This window comes from Trachypithecus francoisi, unplaced genomic scaffold (genome assembly GCF_009764315.1).
Source record: "Trachypithecus francoisi isolate TF-2019V2 unplaced genomic scaffold, Tfra_2.0 Lachesis_group6, whole genome shotgun sequence".
Classification (NCBI taxonomy): domain Eukaryota; kingdom Metazoa; phylum Chordata; class Mammalia; order Primates; family Cercopithecidae; genus Trachypithecus; species Trachypithecus francoisi.
Genome location: NW_022681471.1, coordinates 2,948,727 through 2,962,036, shown reverse-complemented (window position 1 = coordinate 2,962,036; position 13,310 = coordinate 2,948,727). Strand labels below are relative to the sequence as shown.

Genomic DNA, 13,310 nt, shown 5'->3' with positions numbered 1-13,310 from the left:
ATATCCATACAGTAGAATATTGTGCACAATAAAAGAAAACAAACTATCAAGCCATGAAAGCCAAGAATAATGTTAAATGTATATTGCTAAGTAAAAAAAAAAGCAGTATGAAAAGACTACATACTATATGATTCCAACTCTGTTACATTATGGAAAAGGCAAAACTCTACAGAAAGTAAAAACATCAGCGATTGCCAGTGGTTGGTTGCAGGTGTACCAGATGAATAGGTGGAACACGAGGAATTTTTTAGTGCAGTGTAACTGTTCTGCTGACACACTAATAGTGGATATGCTATGCTTTTTTCAAAACCCACAGAGCTGGCCGGGCGCGGTGGCTCAAGCCTGTAATCCCAGCACTTTGGGAGGCCGAGACGGGCGGATCACGAGGTCAGGAGATCGAGACCATCCTGGCGAACACGGTGAAACCCCGTCTCTACTAAAAATACAAAAACTAGCCGGGCGACGTGGCGGGCACCTGTAGTCCCAGCTACTCGGGAGGCTGAGGCAGGAGAATGGCGTAAACCCGGGAGGCGGAGCTTGCAGTGAGCTGAGATCCCGCCACTGCACTCCAGCTGGGCGACAGAGCGAGACTCCGCCTCAAAAAAAAAAAAAAAAAAAAAAAACCCACAGAGCTGTGCAACACAAAGAGTGAGTCTTAATGTCAACTATAGACTTTAGTTAGTAATAATGCATCAGCTGTAATAAATGTACAATACAAATGCAAGATGTTAATAATAGGAGGAACTGTAGGGGAGGAGGGGAGATTAGGGAGTACACAGAAACTCTCTCCACTATCGCTTAATTTTTCCATCAATCTAAAACTATTCTAAAAAATAAAGCCAATTAATTTTTTTTTCTAATATCTCATTTGAATGAGAGGTCACGGTTAAAGGAAATTGTCAGAGAAAGTGTCAAGAAAGAAGTGTGACTTTAGCTGGGTCCTGAAGGGTACATAAAATTTGAGAGTCGGAAAGGGCAGAAGGCATTTCAGCTGGGATTGAGGCATGAAAAAGACTCAGAGGGCTCAAATTGCGAAGGAGCAGGAAATAGCACAGAATAAATCAATGCAAAGACAACAGGCAGCAATTTAATGGAAACCAGGGGCCAAGGCTGGGCTAGAAACACTGAAGCATCATTCCAATATCAGATAAATATAGGCATGAGAGCTGACTCAACCTTGGCTGGGTCCTCAACACATATTCATTCATTCATGTAATATTTAGTAAACATTCACTATATTCCAGACACTGTGGTAGGCGCTGGGGACAAGCAGTGAATGAAACAAATGGAAATCTTTGTTCTCACTGAGCTTACACTCTAGTGAGAGGAGACAGACAGAACCTGTCTAGTATTTGCAAGAAACAACAAAGAAAACATTGACTGGAATGAGAAACAATGGCCTTTTCAATAAATGGTGCTGGAATAACTGGACATTCATATGCAAAAAATAATCTAGATACAGACCTTATATCTTTCAAAAAAAATTACTTAAAATGGATCATAGAACCCAAATGCAAAACACAAAACTGTAAAACTTCTGAAAGATAGCATAGGAGAAAATCTAGGTGAACTAGATAGATTTCATTCACTGGAATGAAGTGAAGGGGGAAAGCAGAAGGTGAGATAGAGGAGATAACAGAAGTCAGAGTATATAGGGCACTGAAGCCAGAATAAATAACGACTCTGGCTTTTACTCTGAGAGATGTAGGGAGTCACTGGGGGATTCTGAGTGGCAGAGTGACTTGATTGACACCTGAACAGGGTCATTCTGTCTTCTGTGCTGAGAACTGTCAGAGAGAGGACAACAGTGAACAGTGACTGCAGGGATACCAGCAAAGAAGTTGTTGCCACAATGTAGGTAAGAGATGGAAGCCTGGACTATGGTTTTAGCTGAGAAAATGATGAGAAACAGATTCTGGATTCTACAATGATTTGCTGATGGATTTGATGTGTGAAAGAAGGTCAAAACGTCTCAGTTTTAGGCTTGAGCAATGAATTAGAGGGCAGGAGCTGCCTGTAATGAGAGAAAGGAGAGAGAGAGAGAGAATGTGTATGAGAGAGAATGAGAGAGAGAGAGAGAGAGAGAGAGAGAGAGAGAGAGAATGTGTGTGAGAGAGAATGAGAGAGAAGAGAGAGAGAGAGAGAATGTGTGTGAGAGAGAATGAGAGAGAGAGAGAGAGAATGTGTGAGAGAGAATGAGAGAGAGAGAGAGAGAGGATTTTGGAAGAGCAGCCTCATGATCAGGCCTGAGCTCAGTGTCTGAATTCAGGTAAGCTATCTTGAAAGGTGAAATATCAAAAGCTAGAGATCAGAGTGAGGCTGAGACTGAGAGTCATGTGGCAAGACTAAGTGGCAGTATGTACTGGCAGTGAGGATAAGTATTTATGCATTCATTGAACATACCTTGAAATCAACCACTTTTAATGTGCCAGGGACACAAAGATAGAAAAGACATTTGCCCTGTCTGGAAGGTACTAATAATTCAATAAGGAAAACAGAAATATAAATAAATTATTCTGATACACTAACCATCATAGTAGAGGTATTCAACGTTTGTTGGGTCCCTGCTATATGCCAAGCAGTTTAGGCATGCACAAAGTTCTACAAGAGCACAAAATAAGTTCTGGCAAAGGTTTGTAAAGACATTCACAAGGGTTGTCACCACAGTATGACCTCAGGAGTTGACAGTAACCTAGATGCCCGATCAGTAGGGATATGTATGAATACAATTTCTGGCATACTCAGTAGCAAACTAGGTGTACACACAGCAATGTGGGTATAGCTCAAAAACAGAGTGTTGAGTAAAACAGTTATAAAGAGAGATTTACAGTCCAATACCATCTCTGTAAACACAAGAAGCATAAACAAAACATTGTCTTAAATTATCAAGAATCTCTATCAAACACATTGCAGTTTGTGTCTAGAAGAATGAGAGGGGATTGAGGAAGATGAGGAAAAAATAATATAAAAAATATAAAATAATATAAATAAGGACCTTGTAGGGACTGATATGACAATGTGCTGAAAATTGAAGAGCAAAGTTAACTCTCTGTACCTGAGAGAAAATAACTAGCTAATGGGAATCCAGCTGAAAACCATAAGGGGTAGGGCCTCTACGGGGCCCAGGAAGGATATGTAGAGACATGAACGGATGAAAGTGCATCACAGGTTCAGGGAACAACACAGGTTGAGTGTGGCTTATAGTAAAAATGGTTGTGAAGAGCTGACATATTTTTAAGCCCTGGGTAAATTGAACAACATCTTACACTTGGAGGGGTATAATCATTGTAATCAATGTGTACCCTTTTACTATAATACATTGGAGTTACAGCTAATGCTCTGCTCCCATCAGCCTGATGAGATTCTCTTCAGCCCTCTTGGGGTCTTGGCCTCATGTGACTACTTCAAAGACTCTAGTCCAAAAGGTCTTTCCTGTTTACTATGGCCTTGAGGAATGTGGCCCTAGATCCACTGCTTTAAAGCTGGAGTTCCACCAGCAGCAACAATCCTCTCATTCTGGGGCAACTGCCTGAGGTAGGTCATCCTGCCTCGGCCAACCCAGTGCTACCAATTAACTCTCACCTGCCATATTCCAGCTGGAATCATTTCCCCTTCTCCACCCCAGACTGGGTCATGTTCCGCCATCATGGAAGCACCTATTCTGCATATCCCTTATCACAGCTGCAACTCCTCATTTACTTGTCTGATAATTTGATTTATGTCCATTTACTTTGCTAGGTTCTAAGTTCAATGCTGGCAGTCTTTTCTTCTTTTTTTTTTTTTCTTTTCTGTTTTGCTCACCGACTTCTCGCTACCACTTAGCACAGTGCCTGGCACATGACAGGTACATAAACTTCTCAGTTGGATACCAGCATCCCAAAGGGAACATGGATTAAGGCAGCTATAAGCACGGTGCAAAACAGGAATAAGAAAAAGTTGAGGTTTGTTTCACAGTAGAAGGTAAAGGGTTGCAAGTAGGTGCATCGGCCCCTGTAGACAGGACGCATGACTGCTACACACGTGTTCACCCCACCCTCTGGTACAGGGTGCACATAGAGTAGGGGCAGAAATGAACCTCAAGTGCTTAATCCAATTTTTAAAAAATATATGGTCAAGTGAAAGTATGAGAATTAGTTGAGGAAAGGTGAGTACGTGGGTCAAAGCTGGGTCTGAGGAAAGGCTAACATTTTGAGGTCCTGACTCAATCCATGTCCCTTAAAGGGCACACGGTGTCTCCACAGGGCCACCCAAAATCTGGTGAGGGAGGGCGTGACTCCTCACCCTCTGCCTCTACGGGTCACAAAAGCCTGGGTCACCCTAGTTGCCACCGTTCCTAGTTCAAAGTCTCTTCTGTCTAATCCTTCACCCTATTCTCGCCTTCCACTCCACCTCCCGCTCAGTCAGGCTCTCCGCTACTTTGAAACAAACCAAACCAACCAGACATCCCCCGGGAATCCTAGCGAGGCCGAACTGGGATAACCGGATGCATTTGACTTCCCACGCCACTGAGTGCACCTCTGCAGAAATGGGCGTTCCGGCCCTCGCGAGGCGGTGCGACCTGTCACCGCCCTTCAGCCTTCCCGCCCTCCGCCGAGCCCGCGCACGCCCGGCCCGCGCGTCTGACGTTCGACCCGAATCCCCGGCCGGTTCCCAGAAGCGCGCATGCGCGCGCTCCCAGTCCACTTGAAGAGAGAGGGCGGGGCCGAGGGGGCTGAGCCCGCGGGGGGAGGGAACAGCGTTGATCACGTGACGTGGTTTCAGTGTTTACACGCGCAGCAGGCCGAGGGTTCGGCCTCAGTCAGGCGCTCAGCTCCGTTTCGGTTTCACTTCCGGTGAAGGGCCGCCTCTGAGCCGGCGGCGGGCCGACGGCGAGCGCAGGCGGCGGCGGTGACGGAGGCGCCGCTGCCAGGGGGCGTGCGGCAGCGCGGCGGCGGCGGCGGCGGCGGCGGCGGCGGCTGGGCCTCGAGCGCCCGCAGCCCACCTCTCGGGGGCGGGCTCCCGGCGCGAGCAGGGCTGAAGAGAAGATGGAGGAGCTGGTGGTGGAAGTGCGGGGCTCCAATGGCGCTTTCTACAAGGTACTTGACTCCAGGGCAGGCCCCATCTTCGCCCTTCCTTCCCTCCCTTTTCTTCTTGGTGTCGGCGGGAGGCAGGCCTGGGGCCCTCTTCCCAAGCGCGGTGCCAGGGCACGCTCGGCGGGATGTTGTTTGGGAGGGAAGGACTGGACTTGGGGCCTGTTGGAAGACCCTCCAGCCCCGCTCCGAGTCCGAGAGGCCCTAGCGCCTATCGGAATGAGAGACCAGCGAGGAGAGGGTTCCCTTTCGGCGCCGAGCCCCGCCGGGGTGAGCTGGGGATGGGCGAGGGCCGGCGGCAGGTACTAGAGCCGGGCGGGAAGGGCCGAAATCGGCGCTAAGTGACGGCGACGTCTTATTCCTCCTTTCCTAAATATCTTCTCCCAGCGGGATCCGGGCCTGACGTGTGGGTAGTTGTGGAGGAGCGGGGGACGCTTCAGCCAGACCGCCTCCTGCAGCGCCAAGAGGGTTTCAGGTCTCCTTTGGCTTCTCTTTTCCGGTCTAGCATTGGGACTTCGGAGAGCTCCACTGTTCTGGGCGAGGGCTGTGAAGAAAGAGTAGTAAGAAGCGGTAGTCGGCACCAAATCACAATGGCAACTGATTTTTAGTGGCTTCTCTTTGTGGATTTCGGAGGAGATTTTAGAACCAAAAGTTTCAGAACATGGCCCAGCAATGCATTGAAGAAGTTGATCATCGTGAATATTCGCGCCCCCCTTTTTGTTAAACGGGATAAATTCAGGAATGCACATGCTTCAGCGTCTAAAACCATTAGCAACTCTGCTACTTAAAAATTGTGTGTGTGTGTGTTTAAGTTTCCAAAGACCTAAATATATGCCATGAAACTTCAGGAAATTAACTGAGAGTATATTATAAATAGGGCAATTTTTTTTAAACTGAGCGAAAATATTTTTGTGCCCCTAAGAACTTGACCACATTTCCTGTGAATTTGTGGTGTTGCAGTGGACTGAATTGTTGAGGCTTTATGTAGGCATTCATGGGTTTACTGTACTTTATACAATTACACCATTGCAGATCAACTAACACCTTTCAGTTTTAAAAAGATTTACAAATTTGATGTAGCAGTTGTGCGTTTGTTGGTACGTAGTTGCTGTAGATCTATTAATCTATAAATTCTCATTTCCTTTTGAATGTCTATAACCTCTTTAAATAATATCCCACCTTACTACAGTATTTTGGCAATAGAAGGTGCATGTGGAAGGAAGCCTGGAAAATAGCTATTACCAGTGTCCAGCACAATTCTTAAATGTATTATAGTATGACTTGAATGTTTCAAACAGGACACGTTTGGCTATAGGAAAATAAACAATTGACTTTATTCTGTCTTTACCAATTTTATGAAGACATTTGGAGATCAGTATATTTCATAAATGAGTAGAGTGTAAACCGTTCCATACTTTGAGCACAGAGTTAAAACCTTTTGCTGTAAACGGAGGCAAAAGGTAACCCCACGTTTATGTTCTTAACACTCTCATAAATATGAAATTGTTTCAGCTGACTCTGCAAAGTTTTAATTTCATTGATTTTATTGATCGATAATTTCTTCTGGTGAGTTTGCGTAGAATCGTTCAGAGTCCTAGATTAGTGGTTTTGGTCACTAGATATCTGGCACTAATAACTGTAATACATATACATATATATGTGTGAGTAAGGGGTAATGGTTAAGCAAGATTCTGATTGATCTTTGATATAAACTTAGATTGGATGCCACTAAAGTTTGCTTACCACAGAGGGCAAGTAGCACATTATGGCCTTGAAGTACTTACTGTTCTCTTCCAGCAACTTATGATTTGCTCCAGTGATTTTGCTTGCAAACTGACTGGAATATAAGAAATACCTCCTATTTTGCTATTAATTCCCTCCTTTTTTGTTTCGTTTTGTAACGAAGTTGTTTACCTTAAAGGTGAATGAAGAATAGGTTGGTTGCCGCTTAGTTCCCTGAGGAGAAATGTAATACTTGATCAAGTGTGTGTCAGATAAATTGCTGTTACGTTTATTTAATTAAGTTTGATTTCTAAGAAAATCTCAAATGGTCTGTACTGATGGAAAAATAGTTTCTGTAACAAAAAAGCTTGCAATTTTTAGATGACTTATAATATTGCTGTGAGTTTAAAAAGTAAAGCAAAAGTAAGCTGAGTTGCTTGTCCAGTGGGATGGACAGGAAGATGTGAAATATAAACCAATTAAAAATGAACTGCTGTGAAGAAGTGTTACATTTATAGAAAAAGAAATAGGAACCTTGTTCATCAAATTGATAGAAAAGCTTTAAAAACTAAACAAACAACTTGAGTGTAATTGAATTCAGACTTTGATTTGCCTGACATAACCACCATATTTCCAAGGACATCTCTCTGTCTTCTGGTGTTTATTCTTAAAAACTTAAAAGTTAGATTTAGCAATCACCAGAGCCACTACTTTTATGCTTAGGTATTTGTTTGACTTAGAAATAATTGGTCACGTGTACCACTTTACAGTGCCCTGCAGGTGTTAAGATATGAAGATACTTTGACTTACACCTCATAAAATCTTTACAAAGTATTTTCTAAGTGAATAATGATGAAATAAAGTCTTTATTCTAGGTGCATCTGCCCCACATAATTTGTTTTCTTTGGACTAGAAGTTTTGATGTGTTGAGAATGGTAATGAATTAACTCCATTTTAAATGTAGAATGCGTATCATTCCAGTGTGAATGCCCTAATCCTAAGATTTGTAGGTTTTGTGTACTAGTATTAAAATTACTGAAGATGGATAAATCACATGTTGGAGACATAAGATATAAACCTTTTTTGTTTTCTGAAAATACAACCTCTGATTTCTGATTCCTTATTGTAATATGGTATAATTATGCTTGATTGTAATTTTATTGTTAGATTATACTTTATTTTTTAAGTTCAGTGTTTGAGGACAGACTTTCATTTGGTTAATAGTATTATGGCAGCTAGCAGCTAAATATGGTGAAGTGTACAATCAAAAGGATATTTTTAATGAAGATATTAGTGGTCTAACATGTCATTTCAGATGCATAGCTGAAATGTAGTAAAATCAGTTTTGCTACAAATAAACTTGCATAAGGTTTATAAATTTATAAGTTTATAAATCAACTTGTGTAAAGTGTAAATAAACTTGCACTCATGGTTTCTCTGAAGTTTTTTGAGATAACTTTGCATAAAGGTGTTATTCTGTACTTCGAGGAAGTGAATTATTGGGGTCAACCACATTTTTTTTTCCTTCCTAGAGTCTAATTGCCCTTTTTAGTTTTTAGGATCTTCGTGGCTGCGTCATTTTTCCCCTGTGCTTTTTCTAACTCCATATGAAATATTCTGATAACCTCCAAATTATTAATTAGATGCAATGTTCAGTGGTATATTCCTGGAGTTTCTGATTTCTGCCCACTATAGGAATGTGCTTCCTGAGAAGACTGGGATCGTGATTATAATAATAGTTAACAGGGGATGAGTACTTTCTAGGTGCCAGGCACTGTTCTAGGTGCTTTACCTCTGATACTTCATTTGATGTATTGTTGTTATTCTCATTCTTTAAATGATGCACAGAGAGGTTAGGTAAGTGACTTAACTACCAAGTTTCAGGACCATAAGGGTCAGGATTCTGAATTCCTGAAATGATGAAATTTAGCGTGAAGAAATTGGTTTGATTTCCTGCTCAGTTCTCAATTTCATTGTGGTCTTTGATTGTATTTTGTGCTATAACGCTGCCTTAGCATCCTATAACTATAGTTACAATGTTATATTATGATTTTTTACTGTTGATACAAAGCCATCATGAAATAATTCAGTTTATGTGCCAACGTCTCTTGTTATTAGCTCTTGAACCTTGACACTGTACTTCTTCATATGGATGCCTGTTAAGGAAGGATAAGGTTAGAAATCTTTGACCCTGCTAGGAAATTTGCCTTTGTTATATTGGGAACTCATAAAACTGAAGTATTCAAAAGTTAGAATACATACAAGAAAAATTAATAACTAATTTAATAATGTTTTCTTTGCACATGTGTCTGTTGTCTTTTGGTCAGAATGAAGCAGAATGTGTTTTTCTCACAATTTGTAGCAGATGCCTATATGAAGTCCTGGACATGTGGTATGGTTGGAAGGACTGTTGATGAGGTTTATTGTCTCTGTTTATTCTTTTATGTTATTAGTGTCCCCATACAACGGGGCGGGGGGATGGGGACAAAATGATAACTTGCTTTATATATGAAGCCTTGGGTTTGAATCATACTTTTATCACATTTCTTATGTCCCTATCCTGTCTCCTGCACATTTTCTTTCTTGGTGTTCTTCCTTTCCTTTCATTTCCTTTCCTTTCCGTTCCGTTCCGTTCCGTCCTTTCCCTTCCCTTTCCTTTCCTTCCTTTTCTTTTCTTTCCTTTTCCTTCCTTTCCTTCCTTTCCTCTGTTCCTTTCCTTTCCTTTCCTTTGTTTCTTTAGTTTGTTTCTTTGTTTCTTTAGTTTGTTTCTTTGTTTCTTTAGTTTGTTTCTTTGTTTCTTTAGTTTGTTTCTTTGTTTCTTTTGACAGGGTCTCACTGTTGGCCAGGCTGGAGTGCAGTGGTGGGATCTCAGTTCACTGCAACCTCCACCTCTGGGGTTCAAGCCAGTCTCATGCTTCAGCCCTCCAGGTAGCTGAGATTACAGGCATGTGCCACCATGCCCGGCTATTTTTTGTATTTTTAGTAGAGATGGGGTTTCGCCATCTTGGCCAGGCTGATCTCAAGTTATCCGCCTGCCTCAACCTCCCAAAGTGCTGGGATTCCAGGCATGAGCCACACAGGGCCCCGCCTCCGGCAGGTTTTCTTTAGGAGGAGTATTTTACAATGCTGTAAGTTTTTCCTAACGAGAATTACCATAGCACTACATGTTCTATCTTCAGTAAATGATAGAAGCTTACTGATGATGTTGTAGTTGTGTTCATTGCTGGTTGGGTGTACATTGAAACTTTAATACACAATATCCTCTCCTGTGAGCAGTGGTTCCTGTTTGTAAGGTACTTTACTAAGGGAAGGAATGTAAGGTGTTGCTAGGGAGAGTTTACCCAAATAGGGATGGACTTTCTGTTTTTACTTTATCAGTCCTGGTAATAGAATGTTTGAATGGATAGCACTAGGCTTTACATACTTTCGTAAATATGATTTTTGTGATTACCTCTTTGGCCCAGTTGCCAGTAAATTAGGGACCCCTTATGATTTATTTCCTGTTTATTCACCCTGATGAAGAACCTGTATCTCTTTTAAACTGTACTTTATCATCTTTCTCAAACCCCAAGATTTTCATCACGTTTTTTTTTCTTCCCAAACTCTAAATAACCTTTTAGTATTAAGTATCTTTGTGGAAATGTTCTTTTCTTTTTCTATCCCAATTTTTAAAGTTTTTTTAAGTGTGCTTTTGTTGGAATGTACATTTTCCAAATGCAAAAGCATTTATGATTTTGCATCTCTTATAAAATATGACACTTGCTACTTTATCTCTCATTTATTTGGTGCCCCCCATGTGTGTAATCTCATTACCCACAACAGTCTTAGGGAGACTGGTCGAGTTCCTTATTTGCAGATGAGGAATCCGAGGTCCAGAGATCACTTCTTGGTGAGAGTCTCACAGCTATTACGTGTTAGAGCAAGATTTCGAACGTAGGTCTGATTCGCAGCAAAACCGTTAACCACTAACTACACTGACTCCAACAAGAGCCCTAGCCCTCACGCAATACACTTTAACTCCACTGTGTGTTCTTTCAAATTCATTCAATTTGCTGCCTTTGGAAACCTCTCAGGAACCTCCTCAACCTGCCTTCTCTGCAGACATCAGCTTTGCCTGATAGGTAGAGATCACAGGAAAATGCAGTTTTCCAAGGTGTTGATAAGTGGAATGATAGTGCTCTGGAGATGGCCAAAGAAGAAAGGTATGAGTGTATCTGTGGGTGGGTAAGTGGTAGATAAGCGGAAAGATAGAGCCAAAAGGGGGCTATTGGAAAAACTATGATGAGAAACAGGAAGATGGAACCTTGTTGGAATGAAGATTTAGTGAAAGACCTTAGAATTAACAGGAGGTATTTGTCTTTCACGCAAGTGTAGACCAAAGGCAACCTATGAGTTTCTTTTATTCCACTTATTAAAGCAGCAGCCAAAGGTATTATATACCTTCTGTATGCACTTAAAATGACTGATTTTGAAAAAGTCATGCAAGCATCCATTTACAGATAAGCCTTATTAACTCAAAGGCAGTGGCCCTCTTGGGCTCCGATGATTATTCAAACCATTTCTGACACTACATCTGGAAATGCATTCAGAGCCTGCAAAAGCTCTTTCTTTCTTTCTTTCTTTATGAATGGCCACAGCACTTGCAGATCTTCCTCCTTTGAGAGAATATTTGATTTTAGGAAATAAGCAAATGTGAATAAGTATGATTCAACTGGGCAATAACTTTTAGGCAAAGAGAAAAAAGCAAAATATAGCAATGTAGTAATAAGGCTGATATTATAGTGCTTTTATGATGAGTCTGGAAACAGTCTCCAACATTTGTAAATGTTCTAAATCGGTTCTGTCTACTGCAGTAGCCCTTAAGCCATATGTGGCTATTGAGCACTTGACATGTGGCAAGAGTGAATTGGAGACTGATTTTAATTTTATTTAATTTTAATGTAAGTAGTCACACATGACCTGTGGCTACTGTGGCAGATAGCATAGTTTTAGACAAGGGCGGTAGTCTTGGATAGATACTTGATTTACTTAGAACATTTCTTTACCCAGCTATAACAAGGTTCTAATAGCTGGTTAAAGGACTTAACATTTTTAGCATGTAGTATACAGTAAGGAACTAATGTTAATTACTGCCAAGATGTATAAACATTATAAAACTTTAGACAAGGATGAACACAGAAGCATTGGCCCTTCTTTGTAAATAAGGGATCAGTTACTTCCTAATAGGTGTCTTAATTTTAGTTAGTAATCTAATAGCACCCCCAAAAAGCAAACTGTTAATTTGTTATTAGCCATCCCGTAAAGACAAGGGAGAAATGGGGGCCAGGAGAGTCCTCTTTCCCATTCTCCATAATTTTTATGACTTATAGAAATAAGAGCCTAAGAGTGACCAGTTCCTGCAACCTAACTCAAAATTAGGCCTCTCTGTTGAAGTAATAGTGCAGCAAACAATCCCTTGAAGCACTGGGGCATGAACCCTTATGAAATCTAATAATTCTAAAATATCATTGGCAGTATTAAGCTAGAGTTCTCAAAATATAAGAGCTAAATATAGAAAATATTGGTCATTTAAATATAGCTGAGTAAAAATAACCAAGATCAAAATGATAAGAAAATGTTGATTTCTCCCCCTTTTGAACCAGTAACTATAAGGATATATACCCATGCTTAACTTAAAATAATTAGCCACGTTGGGTATAGCGCAACATATGGATGCCATTATAGTCCACCTTGATATTACAAGGAAGCTTTCTTTCAGCGTAGTTTTACTTTTATTTATTTAAGCATTATTGAAGAAGCTTGGTATCTCTGTTAAGTTGCTTAAGTTGCTTCCCTATCAGTGTTTTCCAGGCCTTGTCTCAGCTTCCATAGTTTTTCTTAAGAGCAGCTAATTAATGCTTCACTCCATATGCTTTAATTTGTTATTTTGGGAAGTTTCATTTTTTAAAAGAATCTTTTTATTTCAGGCCTTTGAAGACAGACATGTTTGTTTAACAAGATATCTGCATTGAACCATTTGTTTTTAAAAACATGTATCGGGCATCTTCTATATACCAGAAACTATGCCATTTCCTGAGGACGCAGAAGTTAGAGAATGGTCCTAATCCGAACCAGTTATCGTCTCACTATCCATTATGGGTATCAGACATTCAGTGTCATGAGGATTTACTACTGTGTTTTCTCCCAAGAGTTTTATAATTTTAGCTCTTATATTTAGGTCTTTGATGTATATTAATTGATTTTTTTTTTTTTGTATGTAGTGTGAGGTAAAGGTTGAAACGTATTCTTTTTGCATGTGGATATCCACTTGTCCCAGCTTCATTTTTTGAAAACACTATTCTTTCACCATTGAATGTCTTGGCTTCTTTGTTGACAAAGGATTTATTATTTCTGCCGCAACCCAGCTGTTTCTCACTGTCTAAACCTTTATGCCTGCTGCCCCTTAGGCTTAGTGGAATGCCTCTCCGTCCTCCTCTCTCTTTTGTTTAGCTTATACTTCCTTATCCTTTAAGGGGTCAG

General features: G+C 41.0%; 1 protein-coding gene and 1 long non-coding RNA gene across 14 annotated transcripts in view; one reads left to right on the top strand and one right to left on the bottom strand.

Moving 5' to 3' along the window:
- Positions 1-2,359: 2,359 nt before the first annotated feature.
- Positions 2,360-4,691, bottom strand: LOC117078061. Its single transcript, XR_004434915.1, has 3 exons — positions 4,516-4,691; positions 4,186-4,288; positions 2,360-3,901 (listed from the first exon to the last, which is right to left on the bottom strand). It is a non-coding gene; the product is annotated as an uncharacterized LOC117078061 (long non-coding RNA).
- A 73-nt stretch (positions 4,692-4,764) lies between these two features.
- Positions 4,765-13,310, top strand: part of FMR1 (FMRP translational regulator 1) — a 38,368-nt gene continuing 29,822 nt past the window's right edge. For 6 of the 13 annotated variants that reach the window (XM_033200873.1, XM_033200869.1, XM_033200866.1 and 3 more), the window contains exon 1: positions 4,766-5,075. In XM_033200873.1, coding sequence (XP_033056764.1) covers positions 5,025-5,075 — 51 coding nt within the window. In that variant the 5' untranslated portion in view covers positions 4,766-5,024. Of the gene's footprint in view, positions 5,076-13,310 lie in introns of all 13 variants that reach the window. The other 7 variants (XM_033200870.1, XM_033200871.1, XM_033200864.1 and 4 more) reach the window with 3 other exon arrangements.